The 21,141-nt window shown below is 30.2% G+C and overlaps 3 protein-coding genes across 8 annotated transcripts in view; all 3 read right to left on the bottom strand.

Moving 5' to 3' along the window:
• Nucleotides 1–406: 406 nt before the first annotated feature.
• On the bottom strand, nt 407–2,523 carry LOC136997129 (A disintegrin and metalloproteinase with thrombospondin motifs adt-2-like). The gene is made up of 2 exons (XM_067347475.1): nt 1,519–2,523; nt 407–1,460 (listed from the first exon to the last, which is right to left on the bottom strand). Exons 1-2 carry the CDS (start codon nt 1,937–1,939, stop codon nt 832–834), a joined length of 1,050 nt encoding a protein of 349 aa, XP_067203576.1. The 5' UTR covers nt 1,940–2,523; the 3' UTR covers nt 407–831.
• A 220-nt stretch (nt 2,524–2,743) lies between these two features.
• On the bottom strand, nt 2,744–9,638 carry LOC136997128 (A disintegrin and metalloproteinase with thrombospondin motifs adt-2-like). Of its 3 annotated transcripts, none has more exons than XM_067347473.1 (7): nt 9,281–9,638; nt 8,974–9,183; nt 8,095–8,846; nt 7,478–7,845; nt 5,342–7,420; nt 5,042–5,251; nt 2,744–4,918 (listed from the first exon to the last, which is right to left on the bottom strand). In XM_067347473.1, the coding sequence occupies exons 1-5, from the start codon at nt 9,395–9,397 to the stop codon at nt 6,807–6,809; spliced, it is 2,061 nt and encodes a 686-aa protein (XP_067203574.1). In that variant the 5' UTR covers nt 9,398–9,638; the 3' UTR covers nt 2,744–4,918; nt 5,042–5,251; nt 5,342–6,806. The 3 variants fall into 3 exon arrangements, with proteins under 3 accessions (XP_067203574.1, XP_067203575.1, XP_067203573.1); XM_067347474.1 differs by having other exon boundaries at nt 5,042–7,420; nt 8,095–8,226; nt 8,515–8,846; XM_067347472.1 differs by having other exon boundaries at nt 5,042–7,420.
• Nucleotides 9,639–10,079: 441 nt separating this feature from the next.
• AdamTS-A (ADAM metallopeptidase with thrombospondin type 1 motif A) overlaps nt 10,080–21,141 on the bottom strand; it is a 47,900-nt gene continuing 36,838 nt past the window's right edge. For 3 of the 4 annotated variants that reach the window (XM_067347467.1, XM_067347468.1, XM_012364140.2), the window contains 6 exons: nt 18,942–19,133; nt 17,964–18,152; nt 16,663–16,988; nt 15,771–15,907; nt 14,893–15,086; nt 10,080–13,683 (listed from right to left, as the gene is read on the bottom strand). In XM_067347467.1, the coding sequence (XP_067203568.1) occupies nt 13,594–13,683; nt 14,893–15,086; nt 15,771–15,907; nt 16,663–16,988; nt 17,964–18,152; nt 18,942–19,133 (1,128 nt within the window). In that variant the 3' untranslated portion in view covers nt 10,080–13,593. The remainder of the gene's footprint in view (nt 13,684–14,892; nt 15,087–15,770; nt 15,908–16,662; nt 16,989–17,963; nt 18,153–18,941; nt 19,134–21,141) is intronic. The other variant, XM_067347469.1, reaches the window with a different exon arrangement.

Genomic DNA, 21,141 nt, shown 5'->3' with positions numbered 1-21,141 from the left:
ATGCATATTGTTATAATTTTTTTATTGCTAATAAAAAATGGAATAAGTTAAAAAATATATCAGAAATTAATTATTTTTAACATTATTTTAAAGTATTGCAGATATCTGGCCATGTAACACACTTGTAATTGCAACAAGGAATTTATTATTGGCCATAAATAATGGAAGAAGTGTCTAACGAGTGTGATATGTACTTCAACAATATAAAAATATTTTTATAGAAACCTATAAAAATAGAAAAACTAATATTTCATATAAGTAATACATTACAATAGTATGTTATAAATTTTACCAGTTTTGATCTTAAAGGAATCGATATACTTATATATATATATATATATATATATATATATATATATATATATATATATATACTGATGAAAAAGAATCTTTTTCTACTTATCATTTCGATAGCGCTACTTCTAATACTCGTTGGCAGCGTTGGCTGTAGCTATAACAACGCGCGTGATAAAGAGAGAAAAACAGGCGTCAATCACGATGCTTAACTAATTCCGAGCTCTGATTTAACATTATATTACTTTTTATAATTATATTTATTTGTAACTATTAATTTTTTTCCTTCTGCAATTACTAATAACAGTACTTGATGGAATTCATTTTTGATGCCGCTAGTTTAATGTATTTTTTCATAAATTTATTTTTTGCTAATAAGAAATAGATTTACTACGTAAAATTAAAAGTAACATCGATAATTCAACGGATCGTAGAATTAACACTGAACAAGTTGTCAATGATTTTTATTGAGTTATACGTGTTTTGCAATTTTATTTTTTTTCTATCCTTGTCCACACGTCGAAAAACTCTTGACAATTATTCTTCGATTGAATAGTTTTCCGGCAGACAATAATGCTGGCGACAGTAATAATTCAGGCCATTCTTCTCGTGACACCACGTTCCATCTGGAAAGTATGGGTCGATTCCTAAGTCGAGCATTTCTTGGCGTGGTGCATAGAAATGCAACAGACTATGTTTATCAGATATTTTTTCTTCTCGGAGGCAGTGTATTGTACAGGCTCTCCACGGTTCCCTGACGATATGGGACGCCTGCACTACTGGCTTATTTAGTGATCCGTACTTGAATTTTTTCCCATGGTAATGCAAACTTCTTTTGTATTTTTCTATTTCTAAACTGAACTCGCTGCATTTCATGGTGGTATACTCAGCAATCTTTTGGCGTCTTTTAGTGCAAAGTGTGGAATCATCGCACAGAACCACGTCGTAATATGACCCTTTGCAATTTGCCGTTTTGTGAATCCGATGTCTACAGACACGTCGTTTGACTCGCACGCTTTTGGATTTATTTAAGCAACTGCTTTTACAGGGGTATTTCGTCCATTCACTCCACTTATCTCTTTCGCAATATCGAAAATTGTATGGCGACACGAGAGCGGGTACACATTTTCCGCGGCGACATTCTTTCCCGAATGCGCAATACGTTCCTGAAACAAAATTAATAAATTAAAAACTGAAGTACCCAATTATAAAAAGAAAACATACCATCTAGCGCTGGTCCCGCAAAGAAGTACTTATTTTTGTAAAATATTTTGCATTGTAAGACTTGATATATATCATGCAACGTGACCACGTTTGCATCATTGTCTTGTAAAAATAATTCACATTTTGCTTTGACGGTCCATTCTCTTCCCGGTAAATCATGATAACGCGAATGGTCCAATGCGTATGGATCTTCGGTGTTTTCTCGTCTCGTACGATCGAGAAGACACTGTTTTGTTCTCCAGAGTTTTTTAGCACTGTTACGACTACACTCGGACCATGTTATTTGGCCCCGATAGTATAGCCAATCTGTCATTATGTATTCGCCTTTCGGACACGTTGTATGGAAAGGATCCGAATCATCTCTCATTCCTAAACTTTTGAACAGATAAATTATTGTTTTGGAAATATACTTTATTTGCATTGTATATTTACATTATTTTTATGTTTTGTAGTTTATGAGATGTTACTGAACTAACTAAACAATTAAAGAATCAAATATTTAAAAATTTTCAGAGTTGTTCTTCTCTTTTAACTAAACAAATATATAAAATGACATTTATACTTAATTTGTATGCAAACCCGAGTCGAAATTTAGCACCTATATTGAACCTTAATCTTTTATTTTGAGGTAGGCATAAGAGAGTCAAAGTAGATGTTATGCATTGTATCGTATGTATATAATAGCACCTACTTTGGCGCTACAATATGTCCGAAATTTCCTTTTTTCCTGCTAAAGCTTCAAAGTAGGGTTTAGTTAAAACCCTCCGTTGACCCGCTTTAGACCCTGAAAATATATAGATTCCTTTTTGCCAGCACTACTTTTATGATATTATCAAGAAATTCTAATGATTGCAAATGTTCACAATAAAGAAAAATACTAACTATAATTTTGATTAACGATAATTTTTAATAGCATACAATTTAAAAATATCATTAATCAATACCATTTAGTTGAATTTTATTATCTTTTGAAAATTTGTAATTATTAGAAATTTCTTGATAATATCAAAATATAATATCAAAATTCAACTATTGAGTATTAATTTCTAATATTTTTAAAAATTCTATGTTATTAAAAATTATCATCAATTAAAATTATATAGTTAGTAATTTTTTTTATTATTGTGAAGATTTTTGCAATCATTAGAATTTCTTGATAATATCATAAAACTAGTGCTGAAAATCCATATACCTTTGTGATTATATTAAAAATATTAAATTAAGATATTAAATATAAAATAAGATACTAAAAACATTACATAATATTTATTGAATTAAATATTATTTATTAAGTATATGTAATACATATAGTTAAGAGTATATTATTAAGTATAGTTATAGACAGAAATATTTATACAGAAAAAGGTCCAAATTAAGACTGAAACGTTTGATAATATTGTATCACTTAATAAAGCAATAATCAAAATACAACCACATTATGCATATTGCTCGTATAGTTTTTCATTCTTATTTGAATTTTAACGAGTACATCTAAAATAGTTAACATTTAATAAAAAAATTAATTTAAAAAAATTTTTTTGCGCTGAATCTTTTTCAGATATCATATCACTATTTTGAAGAAGGAAACGGAAAGGTATTAATATTAATAAAAGTTGGAAATGCAACGAATTAAATATTTTTCTTTATGATTAAACATTATAATAACTTTTATAGGTCGAATTTATCTAGTATATATATATATACTAGATAAAAGTTCGAGGTTTAATGGAGGAGTTCTCGCAGTAATATAATCTATTTTGTGAGGCTCTATAGGTTTAAAGTAGTATTTCAACATCAAATTATAGGAGATCAAGTTTTAAAAGAGGAGGTTAACCTATTCTAGGTTCTAATTCCGTAAAAATAGGTTCATATAGGCTGTATGAGCATTAAAAGAGACGCTAAATTTTGACTCGGGAAAGTAATATACAGAAACTTACAGATTGCCGATCTCATGAACAGCAGCACGAGACGTTGCAAAAGCCGAGTGTTTGCTTTCATTGAAACCGAATTCTACTATGACGCATGAATTGAATGGGACACATGCGCCATTCCTGAAAGATTCTGCCATGGGAGAATAGTACTTTTGTTGGTTATACTTTGTATATATATTTATTCCGGTTAGGTAAAGATTTATGTCCCAGTGACGAGGATCATTGTCTTCTGGAGGATTTTGTGTTGTCGCGTATTTGCAGAACGAATCAAGCAGTTTTGCACTGTCGTCAATCGTGCCTGGCAAACTTGATGGTTGTTTTTCCATAATTTCCAATCGTACTAACAATATATCAAGTAAAGTACCAAAACTTGGATGATGGAACATGGCTTGAATTTGGTTCACATATGCTAGTATTATATTGCGTAACTCTTGCTTATTATTGTCCAGAAAAAGGCATGTACATATGATATGCTGCTTCGTCGAAAAAAACGGCAAGTTTTATGGTTAAATTCTGTCCCGTATTATCATTATCGATGTTTTCTGTTTCTGTGATCATCGATTTTGCTTGATCTCTGAGACACGTTTTTGTTTCCCAGAGTTTTTCAATTTTGTTACGACTATCCTCGGACCATGTTACGTACTTTTGCGAATCGCTAGAACTTCGCTCTTGTGTTAATTCTAAACTGTTGGACAGATAAATCATTAAACTGGAATATATGTTTTACTTTGCATTGTTTAATTGAAATATTCTTAAATATTTTTTTCTTTATTAATAGTTTATATAACAAACAATTAAAAAATGAAATTTTTTTTAAGTGATTGTTTACTTGTTAATTCTATTGTTTTATAGTACAATTGTACAATTAAATAAATTCTATTATATAATGTTATTCATTCTTAATTTATACGCAAAATTAAGTTTTACTCCGGTTAAGTAAACAGCAATATCCCAGAACGCGGATTATTATCGTCCGGGAAATTAAGAGAATTCGCGTATGTGCAGAACAAATCGAGCAATTTGTCAACGTCGTCGTCAAAAAGTGACGAATTTAACAACGATTTTTTCAGAACTTTCAAATTTATTAACGTAATATTGATAAAAACATCCAAACTCGGACGATTAAAAGCAGCCTGGATGCGATTCACGTACGCTAGAATAATATTACGTAACTTATCCTCATCATTGTCCAAAATAGACGTATTATATGCTACTTCGTGAACGAAAACGGCAAGTTCCATGGTTGAATTTTGTTGCGCATTGCGTACGTGACGTCGCCTTAGTTTAAACATGTCCCAGTGGTAAAGATTTAAATCAGCAAAATATTCCATTGATTTTTTAATAACATGAGGTTTGCCAAATGAAAGATTAGATTGTCTTCCAAAATCAAAGATTAAGCACATAGGCGTGAAATCGTTCCGCAAAGGCTGTATCTCTAACGTGTTGTTTTCCACAAAAACAAATCCTTCCTGATTTTAAAAAGATATATTTATTTTTTATGTGTCATTGTATATAAAACGTAAAATAATACAGGTTACTAGTAAACACATAAAAATTTTAAAACTGTTTGTTTTTCATATAATATTACTGACCAATCCATGTTCATGACAAAAGTTGATGGCCGCATAGCTGATATGATCTTTATGATAATAATAGCAAGGATTTGAGTTTAATTCCAACAATTTTTCCGGGACGCTTTTCGCATTATATTTCCATACCCCGAACGCAGAAGATACAATCCGATCGTTTCTACGCAGATTTAGTTGAATCAGTTGTCCAAAAACATTCAATGTTATAAATATCTGTAAATTGGATGGCAGTTATGACAAAAATTTGATAATTCTTTAATAACGATGGTCGAGCAACAAATAGAAAAATACTGTAAAACGCACATATTTCCTTTGCGCTTGTCGGGTTCGATGCCGGTAGCAATATTATTTTAGTATTTTGCGCGAAATACGCGTACGTTTCATTTAATAAAATTATTAACAGCAATTTCAATATCAAAAACATATTAGTTTTTAAGTTTTTCAGTTTTGAATTATATATTTAATAATTTCTATACACACATTAGTAATTTATATACACACATTAGCACTGTCACGTTCATAATATCATGTCTGATCGCTAATAAAACACAACCAGGCGTTTGAAGGAATATCCTTCGTGTGATGTGACACGTATTGTACATTCTCTCTTTGCTACATGTATATATATAAATATTTATGTTGCTACAATCTAATGTTCAGAAATGGTATGTGCGATATCGTTTTAAAAGTTAAATTTATAAAATGTAATTTATCATTAATATGTATAATGTGTAATATTATTCGGAAACGTGAATGTTAAATTCTCAACAATTTGATTTCTAGAAGTCGATAATTAAAGTTGGTACAAAAATTGTTGTTTTATGCAAATTCGTAATGTCTTGTAAATTATATTCCATTATAATTTAGAGTCAATGCAAATCGAACAAAGAAAACAATTAAACAACATAATACATATTACGGCGGACATTGTAAATTAATATTTTTTCACATTTATTCTGTCGAGTAAAATCTGTTTCTTATAAAAAAATTTATAGTGTTAATAAATGTATATTGAACAATAGTATCTTGAGTTAATAAATATGTCGGCAAATAATTATCACTTCTAACATCATTGTAACGTAATGCAAATTTGGCCTTGTGACACGCTCATAAGTGAAATAATAGATTTTTTATTGGCAATAAATAATTTGAGAAATATTCTATTATGGGATACGTAATTTAATATAATACTTATAAATATAGAGAAATCGATATTTTCTGTAACTAATATATATATATATATTTCAACAATACGTTATAAATTTCATGAGATTGGAATTTTAAGTAATCAATGTCCTTATGGGATAAAAACCTACTTATTAATTCGATAGCGCTATTTTTAATGTGTAGAACTTCTTCGGCTGCATTGGTTGTTGCTGTAACGGCGCGCGCGACAAAAAAAGATAAAAAGGTACCAATGACGAAAATCAATTCAGATGTTCAGTTAATTCCGAGCACTGACTTAACCTTCTTTTTTTTAGTTCCATGTCAATGAATAACTATTTTTTTTTTGCAATTACTAACAGTTATCTGGATTTTGGACAGAAATTGTTTTTTATGTCGATAATTGTACATATTTTTTCATGAATAAATTTGCCTTTTACGATCAAAAAATAAATTTGCTGTTTAAAATAAAAAGTAACAATGATAATTCAACGGTTCCTAGGTTTCATACTAAACAAATTGTAAACTGTTTTATATTAACTTATACGCGTTTTGCAATTTTCTGTTAAATCTTTGTCCACACAGGTGGAGGAGCTCTCGATAATTATTCTTCAATTGAATAGTTTTCCGGCAGACAATAATGCTGACGGCAGTAATAATCCTGACCATCCTTGTCGTGACACCACGTTCCATCTGGAAAGTATGGGTCGATACCTAAGTCGAGCATATCCAAGTGTGGCGAGTAGTAATTAAATCCATCGCCTTTTTCTCGACAGTATACGGTACAGGCTCTCCACGGTTTCTGGATAAGGTGAGGAAACTGCCCTCCTGATCCTTTTCCCGGTTTGTACTTCAATCTTTCTACTGTGTAATTTATATCTTCTGTGTATCCCTCTATCATTAAACTGAACTCGGTGCATTGCATGGTAGTATATTCGTTAATTGTTTTGCGTCTAGTGCATAATATGGAGTCATTGCACAGAACCACGTCGTAATATGGCCCGTCACAATTCGACGTTTTGTATGTTTGACGTTTGCAAGAACGTCGTTTGATTATCACGCCTTTGGATTTTGGCAAGCAACTGCTTTTACAGGAGTCTTCTTTCCATTCACTCCAGTTATTTTCAATTTCTTCACAATAATTAAAAATATATGGTGGTTCGATAACAGGCACGCATTCTCCGCCGTGACATTCTTTCCCAAGTGCGCAATGAGTTCCTGACAATAATTGAATAAATTAAAAACTGAAGTATCTAACTTGAAAGAAAGACATACCATCCAGCGCTGGTCCCGCGAAGAAATAATTATTCTTGTGAGGCGTTTCGCATTGTAAGACTTGACAAGTATCATGCAACGTGACTACGTTTGCATCCATGTCACGTAAAAATAGTTCACATTGTGCTTTGGCGGTCCATTCTCTTCCGGGTAAATCAAAGTAATGATCCAATGCAGATCGGTTTTCAATATCGTCTGATTTCATATAATCGAAACAATTATCTGTTTCCCATTTTTCAGTAATGTATTTCCTACTACATTTGGACCATGTTGCCTGGCCCCGATAAAATTTAATATCTGACATTATGTATTTGCCTCTCGGACACGTTTTCGAATCGATAGAGTCTAAATCATGACCAATTCCTAAACTTTTGAACAAATAAACTATTAATTTTGGGAATATACTTAACCTGGCATCTTTTATTTGCAGTATTTTTATATGTTTTGCAATTCATAAAAGATTATACAATTAAAAAATCAAATTGCTTAAAATCTTCTGAGTAGTTTTTGTCTTTTAATTATACAAATAATTAATTCTTATAAAAAATATTATTTAAACCTAATTTATATAAATATTTATATAAAGATTTATATACAACTAGTATAGATAAACTTACAGATAGCCGATCTCATGAGCAGCAATTAGAGCCGATGTAAAACCTGCGGTTACGTCTCCATCTGTAGCACCGAATTCTACTATGGCGCACGAAGAAGGCGTGATATTATACTTGGGTTGTAAACACGCGTCACTAAAAAAAGAATATCCCATGGTAGAATACAATTTTTTATAGTGACGCTCTAAATATATATTTATTCCGGTTAGGTAAAGACTAATGTCCCAGTGATCCTTGTTGCCTATCGGAAAATTGTAAGTATTTGCGTATTCGCAGAACGAAGTGTGCAGTAGATCACCGTTGCCATTAAAAAGTTTCAAATTTTTCGGTTGTTTGTCCATAATTTGTAAATATATAAACGAAATATCAACACGAACACCCAAACTTGCATGATGGAACGCAGCTTGGATACGATTCACGTACACTAATATCACATTGCGTAATTTTTCCGTATCATTATTCAGAAAAGGCATGAACGTATTGTATGCTGCTTTGTCGAAGAAAACGGCCAGCTTTACAGTTAATTTTTGTTCCGTATTTTGTGCATGACGTCGTTTTTGTTTTAAATTGCCTGAATTGCCTAAAAAAGTTGAATTAACAAAATGTTGCAATGATCTTTTAATAAGATGAGGTTTGCCGAATGAAAAATTAACGTGTTCCTTAATGCAAATGTCGTCCATTAAGTTCAAATGCGCAAAGCTATTCCGCAAAGGTCTAATCTCCAATGCGTCGTTTTTGAGAAAAAGAAGTCCTTCCTGTTTTAAAGAATTCACATTTATTTTATGTTATCTTAATGTATATAAAGCAGAAATAAAGGCGGTTAAATGGAGATTAAAACATGAAAGTTTCATAATGAATCGTTTTTTATATTTTATTACTGACCAATCCATGTTCGTCACAAAAGTTTATGGTCGCAGAGCTGACATCATCTTCATGATAATAATAGCAAGGGTTTGATACATTTAATTGCAAGAATTGTTTTGTGATTTTCGCATTATATTTCCATACTGGAAACGTAGGCGATACAATCAGATCGTTTCTACGTAGGTTGAGTTGAATCAATTGTCCGAAAGCTTTCAGAGTTAATGATATCTGTAAATTTGATGACCATTAAGAAAAGATTTGATAATTCTCGAATAATGCTTTGATCGTCGAGCAACAAATAGAATGCTATGTAAAGTGTACGTACCTCCTTTACGTTTGTTGAATTCGATACCGGCAGCAATATTATTTCGGTATCTTGCGTGAAATACGCGTACGATTCATTTAATAAGATTATTACCAGCAATTTCAATATCAAAAACATATTAGTTTTTCAGTTTTAAACTATATATTAAATAATTAATATACACACAGTTAGAGTACTCTCACGTTCGTTAGTCTTATAAGATCGAAATAAAAACACTTACGTACGTGTGTAGAAATAACCTTCGTGTCGTGTGATACATCTTGAGTATTCCCTCTTTGCTACATGTATATGGATAAATCTATATGTTTTTAGAACCTCAATTTCAGAAATGGTACTTATGAAAACGTTGTAAGTTTAGAATTTATCGCAATATGTATGATATGTAACATTATTCGGAAACATGAGAGTTTAATAGTCAACAATTGTATTTCTAAAAGTTGATAATTAAAGTTGGTATAAAAACTTTTATCGCTGCATATCAGTAATGTCATAAAAATTACATTACCATTCAGATGTGAATAAATAGAATTTGACCGATAAAAGGGCAACAATTGAGTAAAATTATATATAACATAAAATATATTAATAAAAAATAAACAATTAAATTTTTAAAGAAAATTATTATTTATTACAATTTTCTACTGAAACATGTTCTGAAATATCTTCACAATAGTCTAATATTAATTCTTTAATAATTTAATTATTAATGTTTACAACAATTAAACAAATTTCATCATAAGATTTTTTAATGGGGTTATAATAGAATATTAAAAAAATATCTTTACAATAAATATACAAATTTTAATTGTTTAATAATTTAATTATTAATTCTTATAATAGCCTACACAGTTTACAGTTTTTTTTTCTTATAGCTCATTGCAAGCAGAAAATGTATAAATTAAACCTTGTTTTACTGTCAATATTTTACTATTTTATATTATTTATCAATATTTTATTACAACTGAAATAAAATATTGATTCTCTTTAACATTTCTTTACTTCAAAATTGATGAAGCATTATAGAAAACGGCAGTGCATCACAACAACAGCAAACTGTAGGATCGTAAGATCATTGAAAGAGAGCATAATATTAATTATAAAATGTCTGTAAAACATAATTATTACTGGCATGACACATTACGACATAGATTCCATTATCAATTCAAAGTTCCAAGTTTGTAAATCCTTCAATTTTGTATACAACATATATACGTATAATAGTAAATATGTTTCTATCATTATGTCTGTTAAGAAAATTTTTAATTTGTGGCAAAGAATTATTTTTCTTCCGAAAAGAGTCTATTTTAGAAGAAAATCCATTTTTCTTAAAAATATTTATTTAAAAAAAATATCTATCTTAAAATATTTTCCGTTTCCTTTTTTTTTCCTAAATTTTTTAGTTCCACATTTATAGAGACATGTTTTCTACAGACATATTATGACTCTGTGTGTGTGTGTGTGTGTGTGTGTGAATTTGTATGTATATATAACAATTTTCTTACATATTGTATTATATTTAAATGCACAAAAACATTATGTATTTTACTTTTATAATAACAATTTTAATCAAAAAATTTGTAACTATAAGAATTACTGGGTTGTGTAATAAGTATTTTCGGATTTTTTAAATAAAAATATCTCTTTTTTTTGTCAAATAAAGTACAATTTAAATAATACGTAAATTAAATATTTGTTTGTCGAAGATGTAATTAAGTTTTGTCTGTATCTGTAATTTTTTAAGCGTGCTACTTAAGGAACAATAATACCATCTTTCTATTGGAAAATCCGAAATTACTTATTACATAACTTAATAGAATAAGCTTTCTACTAGAGATCTATAACTTTCAAAACGATTGACTCAAAGTTGCATTTGTTATATGGCGTAAAAAAAATGATTCCTATATAATTATAAGTATTTCTTAATAGAACGCATATGTAATAGAAGACTTTAAAAGGCACTGTTTATCGGCCGTTATTGAAACAATTGTTTTAAAAGCGTAGACTCCATAATTATAACATGTAATTTATTCTATATAATCGCACACGTAATGGCAGTGATGGTTCATACATTATGTCATGTGCTTTTTTTTTTTCATAGATTATCACTATTAAGACTAAACGAATTTAAAGTAAATCGGTGGTATAATACCACGGCTCACATAGTCGTGCGTCATATGTCTAGATTAGTGCTGCCAGTAATATAAACCTAATTTTTTTCCATATCCGAGTATATTGATAAGCGCAATCTGCGTAAATTATATTTATATCGATATATATTTTATCGATGTCAAAAGAATCATAAATAATATCCTAATAAAAAAATGGTTTTTTAAATATTCAACAATCTTGAATATATGTTGCATCTTTTGTGAAAAGAAGTCAAAGAATTCAAATAACCAATTTGAATGTTTCTTGGGTAATTAGATAAATACTGTTATCAAAATTTTTAGATTATTTATGTATATCTTATGATAATCCGTAAATCTAATTTGTACAATAAAATCGCATAAATATTATCGGGTAGAATAAAGTTTGTTCGGATTATTTTAATTCTGTCAATGAATGACTCAAAGCTGTTGGAAAATGATTCAAACACAAGAAATTGTTATCAGAAATTTAAAAGAAAAGAAATGTCAAAGCTAAGTATATGGATATACAAGTTATTAAAATTAATGAAACATCACGCGGTGTAAGATATGTAATAAAATCCTCTGTTTCAAATTTTTATACAACCTAAGGAAACTTACGTACGCAACATAGAGATGGAAAAAAATAATAATCATTCCTTAAATAAACATTGTATATGGAAATGTGGATATAGGTATGTGCTAGGGAATGAAAATGTACTTTTTAGTTTATTTGAATTACGCACTGCACCGCTCATACTCTCTATCAGGAAGATCAATTAGTTATTTTAGGTGCTACACTTATGTATGATAAAAGCACGAATATAATGCTCTTTCTGTTCCCGGCAATTGTACCGTGTACAAATGTCTTTTCTTCCTCACAACGTATTCCGTAGACCAAATATTACAAAAGTATGGATATACGTATATAGGTATACAAAGTGTTTCAGAATATTAGGATCAATGCTCATCAATGAATCTAAACAAAATCCAAACAAACTTTTGGTTCAACCCAATAAGAATCAATATAATTAACTTATTAAGAATCAGTACAATTTAGCTGAGTAACATTTTCAATGGCATATTTGCAAACGCTATAATCGCTCTTCGATTTATGTCAAGAAATGTCCGGACAATTAAGTAAAGTATCTGAAACATCTAAATATATATATCCGTATTGGCAGCACTAGTCAAGATAGATAATGATATAAACTCTATATCTCTATATGATTCGTCCTAATTTAATACATGTACGTATACAGGGTGTCCTGGAATTTCTGTTCTTGTTTCTATATAATATAGTTATAAAGCTTTCCAAACAAACTTTTCACAAAAATGATATACTTCGATGTATAAGCATTGTACAGCGATATAAGCATTATACAGCATACATTAATTGGTGAAAAGACTACGTTGTGCACAAGAAAAGTAAGTTCTTTTTCAAATTTAATTTTTGATACGTTTCAAGAATTTTTGAGTTATACTGATATTGGTGTGTTTTTTAATCAAATTAAAATCCTCATTTTTCTAACAAAAATTTAATTGAATGTCATCATTTCATGAACTTTAAATTTAAATGTTTGAATACTCAATTATAAATATCTTTTTTTAATTATCCATTTTGCATTGCTAAAACTTAATATATAAACGTTTTTAAATCATTAGTCACTTAACGTAAAACTATCGATGTTACAAAATCTCCATTAAGAAAAAATTCACTTTAAATTAGCCAAATAATCTCATAAAAAATAGTCGGAAAAGTGTTTAAAACACTCTATATATACAGCAGTTGCAGTAAACCCCACTTTATTTCCCGGTGTGTATACATATTAGAGAGAGAGAGAGAAAGAGAGGGGGGAGGAAAGATTTAAAAATAAAAATTTTATTGAAAAACATTTAACTTTCTACGAGATGGAAAGCATAATTCTGCTGCTTTGAGTAAAGGGACATAAATTTATGCTATCTTTTAATACAAAAGTTTTCTTATAATTTTTAAGACAATTTTTAGTAAATAAAATCAATTCCAACATGTTTAAAAAAAATAATTCTTATAATCAACGATTTAGAAAATAAATTGGGGTCTGTCTGCTAAAAAATACTCTCGAGCGCATACATAATTCTGGAAATTCTTCGTCGGATTGCAACGCAAATAAAACAAATTATATGTAATGCAAAAAGTAGCTGTGACTAGGGAGGTAATACGTCCAATTTTAGGCCCGTCTTCGGTTTGCAGAAACCACAATAGCCGCCGCATTTACCGATGATTCGCTGGCTGCTCTAAAAATGTAAAAATAATGTATACGTGTACATTTTCTGAAAAATATTATAAAAACAGATGGAAAATTTTGCTTTTTTAACTCTGCTTCGATTTTACTGATAAACAAATAAGTATAAAAACATAAGTATGTCTAGGTTTCTTATTATGAAACGTTAAATTTAAATCAGTCAAAATTTTGGAATTCCGAATTGTATATCCAATATAATAATTAAAGATTCGAGCAATATATTTTATATAAAATATTTTTTAAAAAGTTTTAGAAATCTATAGCTTAAAAATTATAATATATAAATTTTATGATTTAAAAAATAAGAAACGAAAACCCTAACAAGAAAACAAATTTAAGTGTTTTCTTCAAACTTTGAATATGTTGCAGAATAACTACAAACAAGAAACACGTATTCTTTCATAAGTCTTTTCGGTAAGAGTTCCATATCCGTTCGATCCACGTTTGATTTTGATTAAATACAGGCATGTAGCACATATTAAATAAAGTCAAATAGTATAGATGTGCGGAATGTGCGTAAATTAGTTCTTGAAATACTCAAATTACCCGGCTTGATTCTTAAGATTTCTGTATTAAAAAATAATTAATTTCAAAAATATTTTCGTGAAATGTTCTTCTACACAGTACGTATATCCAGAAGACATCTCGAAGATATCTTTGAGAGATACGGTATCTTCGGAATGTCTTCTGAACGTCCTCCGGATATGCATACAGTATGGATTATTTCATTAGTGTGCTACCAGCTTGACAAAATATCATTATCAACAAAAAAACCGATATATAAAAAAATGCATTCTTGAACATGTAAAAGTTGAAGTTATAACGGTCTGTAATATGACGTAAAGAAAGAACGTTCGTTTGTTTGTTTGTGCAAATTACAAGGGGCGAGATAATAAACCTGATTGGTTATGCCATCTTACTACCCGCAAAATAAAACGCAATAAATTAAAAAAAAAAAGCGATGTGACAATGTTGCGTGTGACTGTACTGCGGATAGTAATGCAGTGTGCACGGGTACCCCCCTTTCCGTCCGATGCGGAAACCCTCCGCCCAGTTACACTCCCTCTTGTTATTTCTTTCTTCTATGGTTCGAAGAGAACGAGAAAAGTTTTGTGTGTATGTACATATATATATATATATAAAATTTAATAATTTAATATATATATATATATACATATGTTTGTGAAAGCTAATTACTTACAATTTCGTTGATCACAATAGAAGCGCTTGTAGTTTCTGTAATCCATGTAACTTCTGGTGATAATCTCAAGGCCGTTCCTCTTAAATCGATACTAAAACTACCTTGCGGACATTTGGTAAGACTGTAGCAATCACCAGCTTTGCCATACTCCACACGCTTCATACCCTTTGTCCATGAAAATGTATAATCGTTTGCTAAACAGACAGTAACATTATTTTATTTTATTTATACCTTGTTACCTCGAAGGTATAAATATGTATTATTATGTGTAGTTTAGGCTCTTTTCCGAGAAGTGTATGGGTTGGATAAGCGTTTCTTCGCGGAGGGAGTGCAGGAGGAATGGCTTTGCCTCTCCCCCGTCCATGCATTCAATTTACTACATTTAAATAATTCTGCAAAGAGTACATTCTACTAAATGTGCATGGTGCTCGAAAATTACGCCCTACTTTGCAAATTTCTTTCATTAATAACTTTTTAATAAACAACGATAATATTGGTAATATTGTATATTCTCTCGAGCGTAAAAGGAAATGATTTAAAACGTGACTCATGTCAGCCAAATATCAAGATACTGGCTGTGTATTTATTAAATATAATCATATATGGCAATCTAACATTTAAAACAAAGAAGTTTATAAATATTTCCTTTCATTAAATTATATTTGACTTAATTTCAAATTTATGCTATAAGTTGTTCTTCATTTTTCATTGTTTTATGTCGTGACACAGATAAGTTATAGTTCTTTCCTCTCAGAATATATTGAATCACCTATTTCACAGTGCTACGTTACAGTGTTCATACCTACTTTATCATCCTAATAGCAGATTTCTATACATATATTTTATATCGATATTGTTAAAGTTGCGCAATTGCTTACCTATAATATGTAATCTAGCAGGATCAATGCGTACTCTCTTAAACATTGTTTTGCCAGATACTGTTCCCAAGTCGGATACGCAGTTGCAACTATCATTCCTCTGACCATGGAACGGGCACACATGTGGATTTTTTAACCTATTAAAGTCAGATTACACATTATAAAATTACATTGCTTTTTACAATAATCAACATACTTCAATTCGGGAAACATTCTGATGCCATAATTATGCGAGCAACTAATTTCTTTAATGCACTTTACTCTTGAACGCCACATTCTATTCTTGGTATATCTTAAAAGTTGGAGCAAAAAAAATATTTTTGGAAATAAAATTTAGTAAAAAAATAGTAAAAAATTTTAATATTATTAATCTTTTGCTTACGTATACGCTGTTTTTATAATGACTTTGGTAGCTTAATCTTAAGCTATGTAGCACTTCATAACTTTTTAATAGTTGGAGCAAAAAAATTACTTTTTAAAGCAAAAAAATAGCAAAAAATTAGCAAATTATTTTCATATATAATTTATTATATTCTGATAATTTGTCTTAGATAGCTTAATATTCTTGTTGCCCGTCCCTGCTTGTTCGCCGTACTAAACTCGTAAGTAATTATTTTCAATTATAATTCGAAAATTAAGCTTCGGAGAAAATTTTGTAAAAGGAAAAGTCTCAGAATTCGCTCACAAATATGACATTTTAACGACATCAGGTTGTTTTTTGAATGTATATATGTAACTAAATAAATTATTGGCCATAGGAAAATAATAAAACTTATCTATCTATTTATTTATAATGCGTAAATAAAATATAAAGAATCCATACACATTGGATGTAAAATAACAATTTAGATTCTTATGCAAATGTTACAATTTATAATAATAATTCACTAACCTCTTGTCGTAAATCTCCGCATAATTCTCATTATCACCTGCTGGCAGTGTTAGGTATTCCCGCGGTTCAATGCTCGACATTCCGTGACAATAAATCGTCATATTTCTTCCGCCAATTAACAACCGATATTCACCGTCTGTGCTAGTTTTTAGTCGTCTTCTAATTTCAAGACAACTAACCGGACCGCATCTCCTTTGATTACACTTGCGCTTCCGTTGAGGCTTGTACTCAGTTGAACAGTGAGATCGTGCAACTTTTATGCCAACTGCATCGTGACAATAAAGTTTACGGATTTGTCTACCTTTACGTCCACATGGATGAGTACACTAAAATAAACAAATAAAAAAAAAAAATCTTGAGATTAAACTCTCAAACAGAAAAATATATTTAAAATTAATAAAATAGATTTAAAAATTAGAAGTAGATTAGTTTTTTATCATATTAAATATGATGAAAATCGTAGTACAAATTGTAGTACAATCGTAGTACATGAAAAGCAAAAGTGATTTTCTTATACAGTTTAGAAATATTCACAATTTAATATTTAATCGGTTTTTTTATTGGCCATTCAATATTTTTTGTTTACAAAACATGTCTAATTAAAAAATCAGCCAAATTAAAGAATATTCCTTCTTCTAATATTCAATAACTTTTTCTACTAGAATCTTTTGGCGCGCGTTATTTTATCAAGAAATGGTGACGCGCAATGAAAAAACCGGCTGTGTATTTTTTACGCGAGTCAACGAGTTGAGATTATCTACAGTTATCGGAAAGTAGTAACTTTTGGGTCGATCAAACTGCCAATAAACTCAATCGATAGTGTACGTCTAAATTATATCATAAAAGTTTCTTTACTTTTATTCCATGCCTCGTTAAGAGATATTTATGCCTTATTAAGAAAGATATAACAATCCAAAGTTCAAATATTGAAATTTTTAAGTAAGTCATCGTTGTTGTTGTCTGTTCTCTTATTTTTTCTACATATTACGCAGTACGCATAATTAAACCGAGCACCAAGAGGATTCTGTTATACTCGGATGTTACGAATCCCGTGCACACTACGAGCATGTTACGGCTCGACTCTCTTACGTTATAAAAAAATACTCAATAGTTTGTACATGGCTTTAGTAGTTCAATCGGCCCGAGAGAAGATATGATAATTGTAGGTATTGTAGTCTTAACTCGTCAACTCGCCTAAAGATATACGACAAATATTTTGTCTGTGATAAACTTGATGTGAGGTACGTATCTTTTGATGTTAATAATGATTTATAAAAAAGAATTTCATAGAATAAACTCACTTTTCTCCAAGAGCCAGCAGTCCAATAATGTTCGTCATTACATTCGCGTAGTTTACAAATCTGTTCCTCGATCGGCCTTTGATCTATTGGACAGCCTTCAGTTGGGGTGGGATCGATCCATCCGTAGTGATTTACTCGGTGGCAAGTGACTGTACGATGTTGTATTCCTTCTCCACATTCTGCCGAACACTTGAGAAGAATAAATAGTTTATAAATTTTAGTTTTATTACGAATCATTAATTTATTATAATTATTATAATCATAATAAATTGCGATCGCATTAGAAAAAAGAAAAATAGAAAAGATAAAAGACATCAACAGACATGAAAAATAATTATTACAATATTTCTACGTCGATGATTGTATAATGAAAAAATGTATTCGCCAAATTAGTATCACGCAAATTATTACGAATAATAATAAAAGATTTTTAATGTACATAGTATGCCATTTTAATGGGAGGTCGGAGAAGTATGGAGAACTCTTTACTATCAAGTAAATGTAAAAATTATTAAGTGGGATTAGTAATTTAGAATTTTTGAAAAAGATAAATTGTTGTTTTTTACGGCAAAACTTATTTACAAATCAATACAATATAAAGAGATTGCTAGAAAAACATACTTAAAAGATTCACATTGCTCTTGGAACTAATAAGTAAACAAACATACATTGCCAACATGTTGCACAGATTTAAAAACCCTAAATTGTTAAAATACATTTTCTATAGTCTATTATAGTATTTATGAAATTTACTGCTGATACAATTGATTAATATTAGTAAAAAATATAATATTAGTATATTAGTATAAAATATGTTTTTGCTGCTAATAATTGTTTATTTCCCTTTGTCGTGTATGTACAAACATTCGTGCTTAGAGAACTCAGTTTTTATTTTTACATTCTACTTTCCAAGCTGGTAAACCATATGACATGTTTGTAAAAAATAAGAACAATGTTGATTATAAGGTATAAAGATACCTCCGACCAGGTGCCTTCCTGCCAGATATAATCGCAAGCAACGTGTTGGCACAATCTCTGTAATTTCGGTTTGCGCGATTTCAATCTCGAACACTGTTCGTCCTTGACAGGTATTTCCGGCCCATGACTGCCTCTTCTCATTGTACACTCCACTCTTCGCGTCTGAATCCCGGTGCCACACGATTTTGAACACTGCAAAATACTTTGATAATGGCTGACCACGCATTATTATCCGCATTATTATGATAAAATTTGGCTTTGTCAAATTGTCAAGATTCAAGATATTTACTTAAGGGGGAACACCAGGGTGACGGCCAAAAAAAAGGCTATTTTCGTGAATTTTTTTTTCATTATCTAATAGTTTGTTTAATTTATAAACTATATATGTTAAAAGTACATACTTATATTATGTTACAACAAAAATTTCATAAAATAATATTCATATTTATAATAACTATGGTGATTGATGTGCACCTCGTCTGAAAAAACATGGGTGCACGGGCGCTCGTGCTGCATCTGAACGGGAGCTCTAAAATAAATTTTTTAAATTGTGATTTAAAGTATATGAATGTAGTTTTTTAGTTGCACGTACGGATTTTTTGATAAAATAATTTTTGACAAAATGGCACTGTTTAAAAAAAAAGTTTTCGATTTTTCAACAAAAATTCGTTACTTCTTTAATTGTTTTTCAAAAACTAATAATCCGATTGAAAAATCCGTACGTGCAACTGAAGACAATTTTGTTGTAAACATTCTGTCCAAATTTCAAGTTATTCGGATAAAAATTGGCCGAGATATGAGAGCGCCCAGTTACGAAAACGTGGTTTCGAGAAAAACGCGTTTAAAGTTTTACAACTAATTGGTTCATATAAAACGATAAAATTTTGTAACGAACCAAAGTGCGTCCAATCCGGGTGCATATGAAGTGCCTTCTGAAGCAATAGAACTCAAGCACGTAGACAACAAAAGAATACCGGTAAAACTCCCTACAGACAGATCAAGGGGACTGCCGAATCTTTTCAGGTAGCGCGCGGCCGGTTCTACTAGCGGCATCTGACCAAGTTCTACTCTATGACATATTTACTATAGTTCCGTTACGAATTTCACCATAATATTATAGGGACATATTTTTAAGACTCCAAACATCACAAAAATGCAAAAAAAAAAAATCGATTTTTTGAAACCGTCACCGTGGTGTTCTCCCTTAATATCGCTAGATCAAATCCGTCCAGCATTTCATAATTGTATGTTTAACTTTATATACATATATTACGTTTATATTCACTATGATAAAATAGATTAAAAGCCTATTTAAAGCAATTTGTTTCAAAATTGCTTTATCAAAACGATACTCCACTCGTTGACATCTTTTGAAAACACTTACACTTGCCTACTTTTATCAATTCCTCATGCAAAATTAAATTCCAATAGCTTTTCTTTAATTTTTTATAATTGTGTCGTAGCTTTTTAGCTGTAGCTTTATATGTTAGACATTAATAAATGTCTTATACTTTCAATTGAGAACTTTACGGGCCGTGCACATCGTATTTAGATATTTATAATGATATTTGTATCACACAATAATTCACAATAACTATGTTTCATAGTTTGATAGTTTAATTTTTAAACATGTCGTTTGCATGTATTCAGAACTGACTTTAGATCTAATAACGCTTCTGTGCAATCTTTATAAGCGTTCCTCATTCATCAATAGTTGATCGAAAAAGAGAAATGCCCTTAATGTTGCATCCGTTTTCTATGTATGTTTAATGAGATTATCTTCTTTTTTTTTTATCTACTGTGGCATCGACAAAACGCTGGGGCGCCAGGTGTGTCTTCGAAAGACGTATCTGAAGTACCTTCTATTGTAATGCCCGTCTGTTTAAGACTATAGCTCACCCTCCCCCTCCCCCCTTTCCCGCCCCATCATAAGGTCGATCCTGCATGTATTTACATGTAAACGTTTATATGAAAAATTAAATATAAACAATAACTCATTCAATAAATTAATTAATTAGTAAAATTGTTCTACATTTTTTTACCAACAGTCATGACGTACAAATATTTAGACAAAATGTGTTCTGAAAAGTCCTACATCAAAAGTATAGGGCATTATTGACGCCCTTATAAAGTTGTACAAGAATTTATAGCGATAGTGTTATCTGCACAATTTTCAGTGAGTATTGAAAATTTAAAGGAT

This window comes from Linepithema humile, chromosome 1 (genome assembly GCF_040581485.1).
Source record: "Linepithema humile isolate Giens D197 chromosome 1, Lhum_UNIL_v1.0, whole genome shotgun sequence".
Classification (NCBI taxonomy): domain Eukaryota; kingdom Metazoa; phylum Arthropoda; class Insecta; order Hymenoptera; family Formicidae; genus Linepithema; species Linepithema humile.
The sequence above is the reverse complement of the archived record's forward strand: the minus strand, read 5'-3'. Positions and strand labels throughout refer to the sequence as shown.

Coding starts and splice junctions, on each gene's coding strand:
- LOC136997129 (XM_067347475.1), bottom strand. CDS start 1,939: ATGCAAATAAAGTATATTTCCAAAACAATAATTTATCTGTTCAAAAGT. Junction 1,461..1,518: donor TGCGGGACCAGCGCTAGATG/GTATGTTTTCTT, acceptor ATTTTGTTTCAG/GAACGTATTGCGCATTCGGG.
- LOC136997128 (XM_067347472.1), bottom strand. CDS start 9,397: ATGTTTTTGATATTGAAATTGCTGGTAATAATCTTATTAAATGAATCG. Junction 9,184..9,280: donor ATTCAACAAACGTAAAGGAG/GTACGTACACTT, acceptor TCAAATTTACAG/ATATCATTAACTCTGAAAGC. Junction 8,847..8,973: donor TTTGTGACGAACATGGATTG/GTCAGTAATAAA, acceptor TCTTTAAAACAG/GAAGGACTTCTTTTTCTCAA.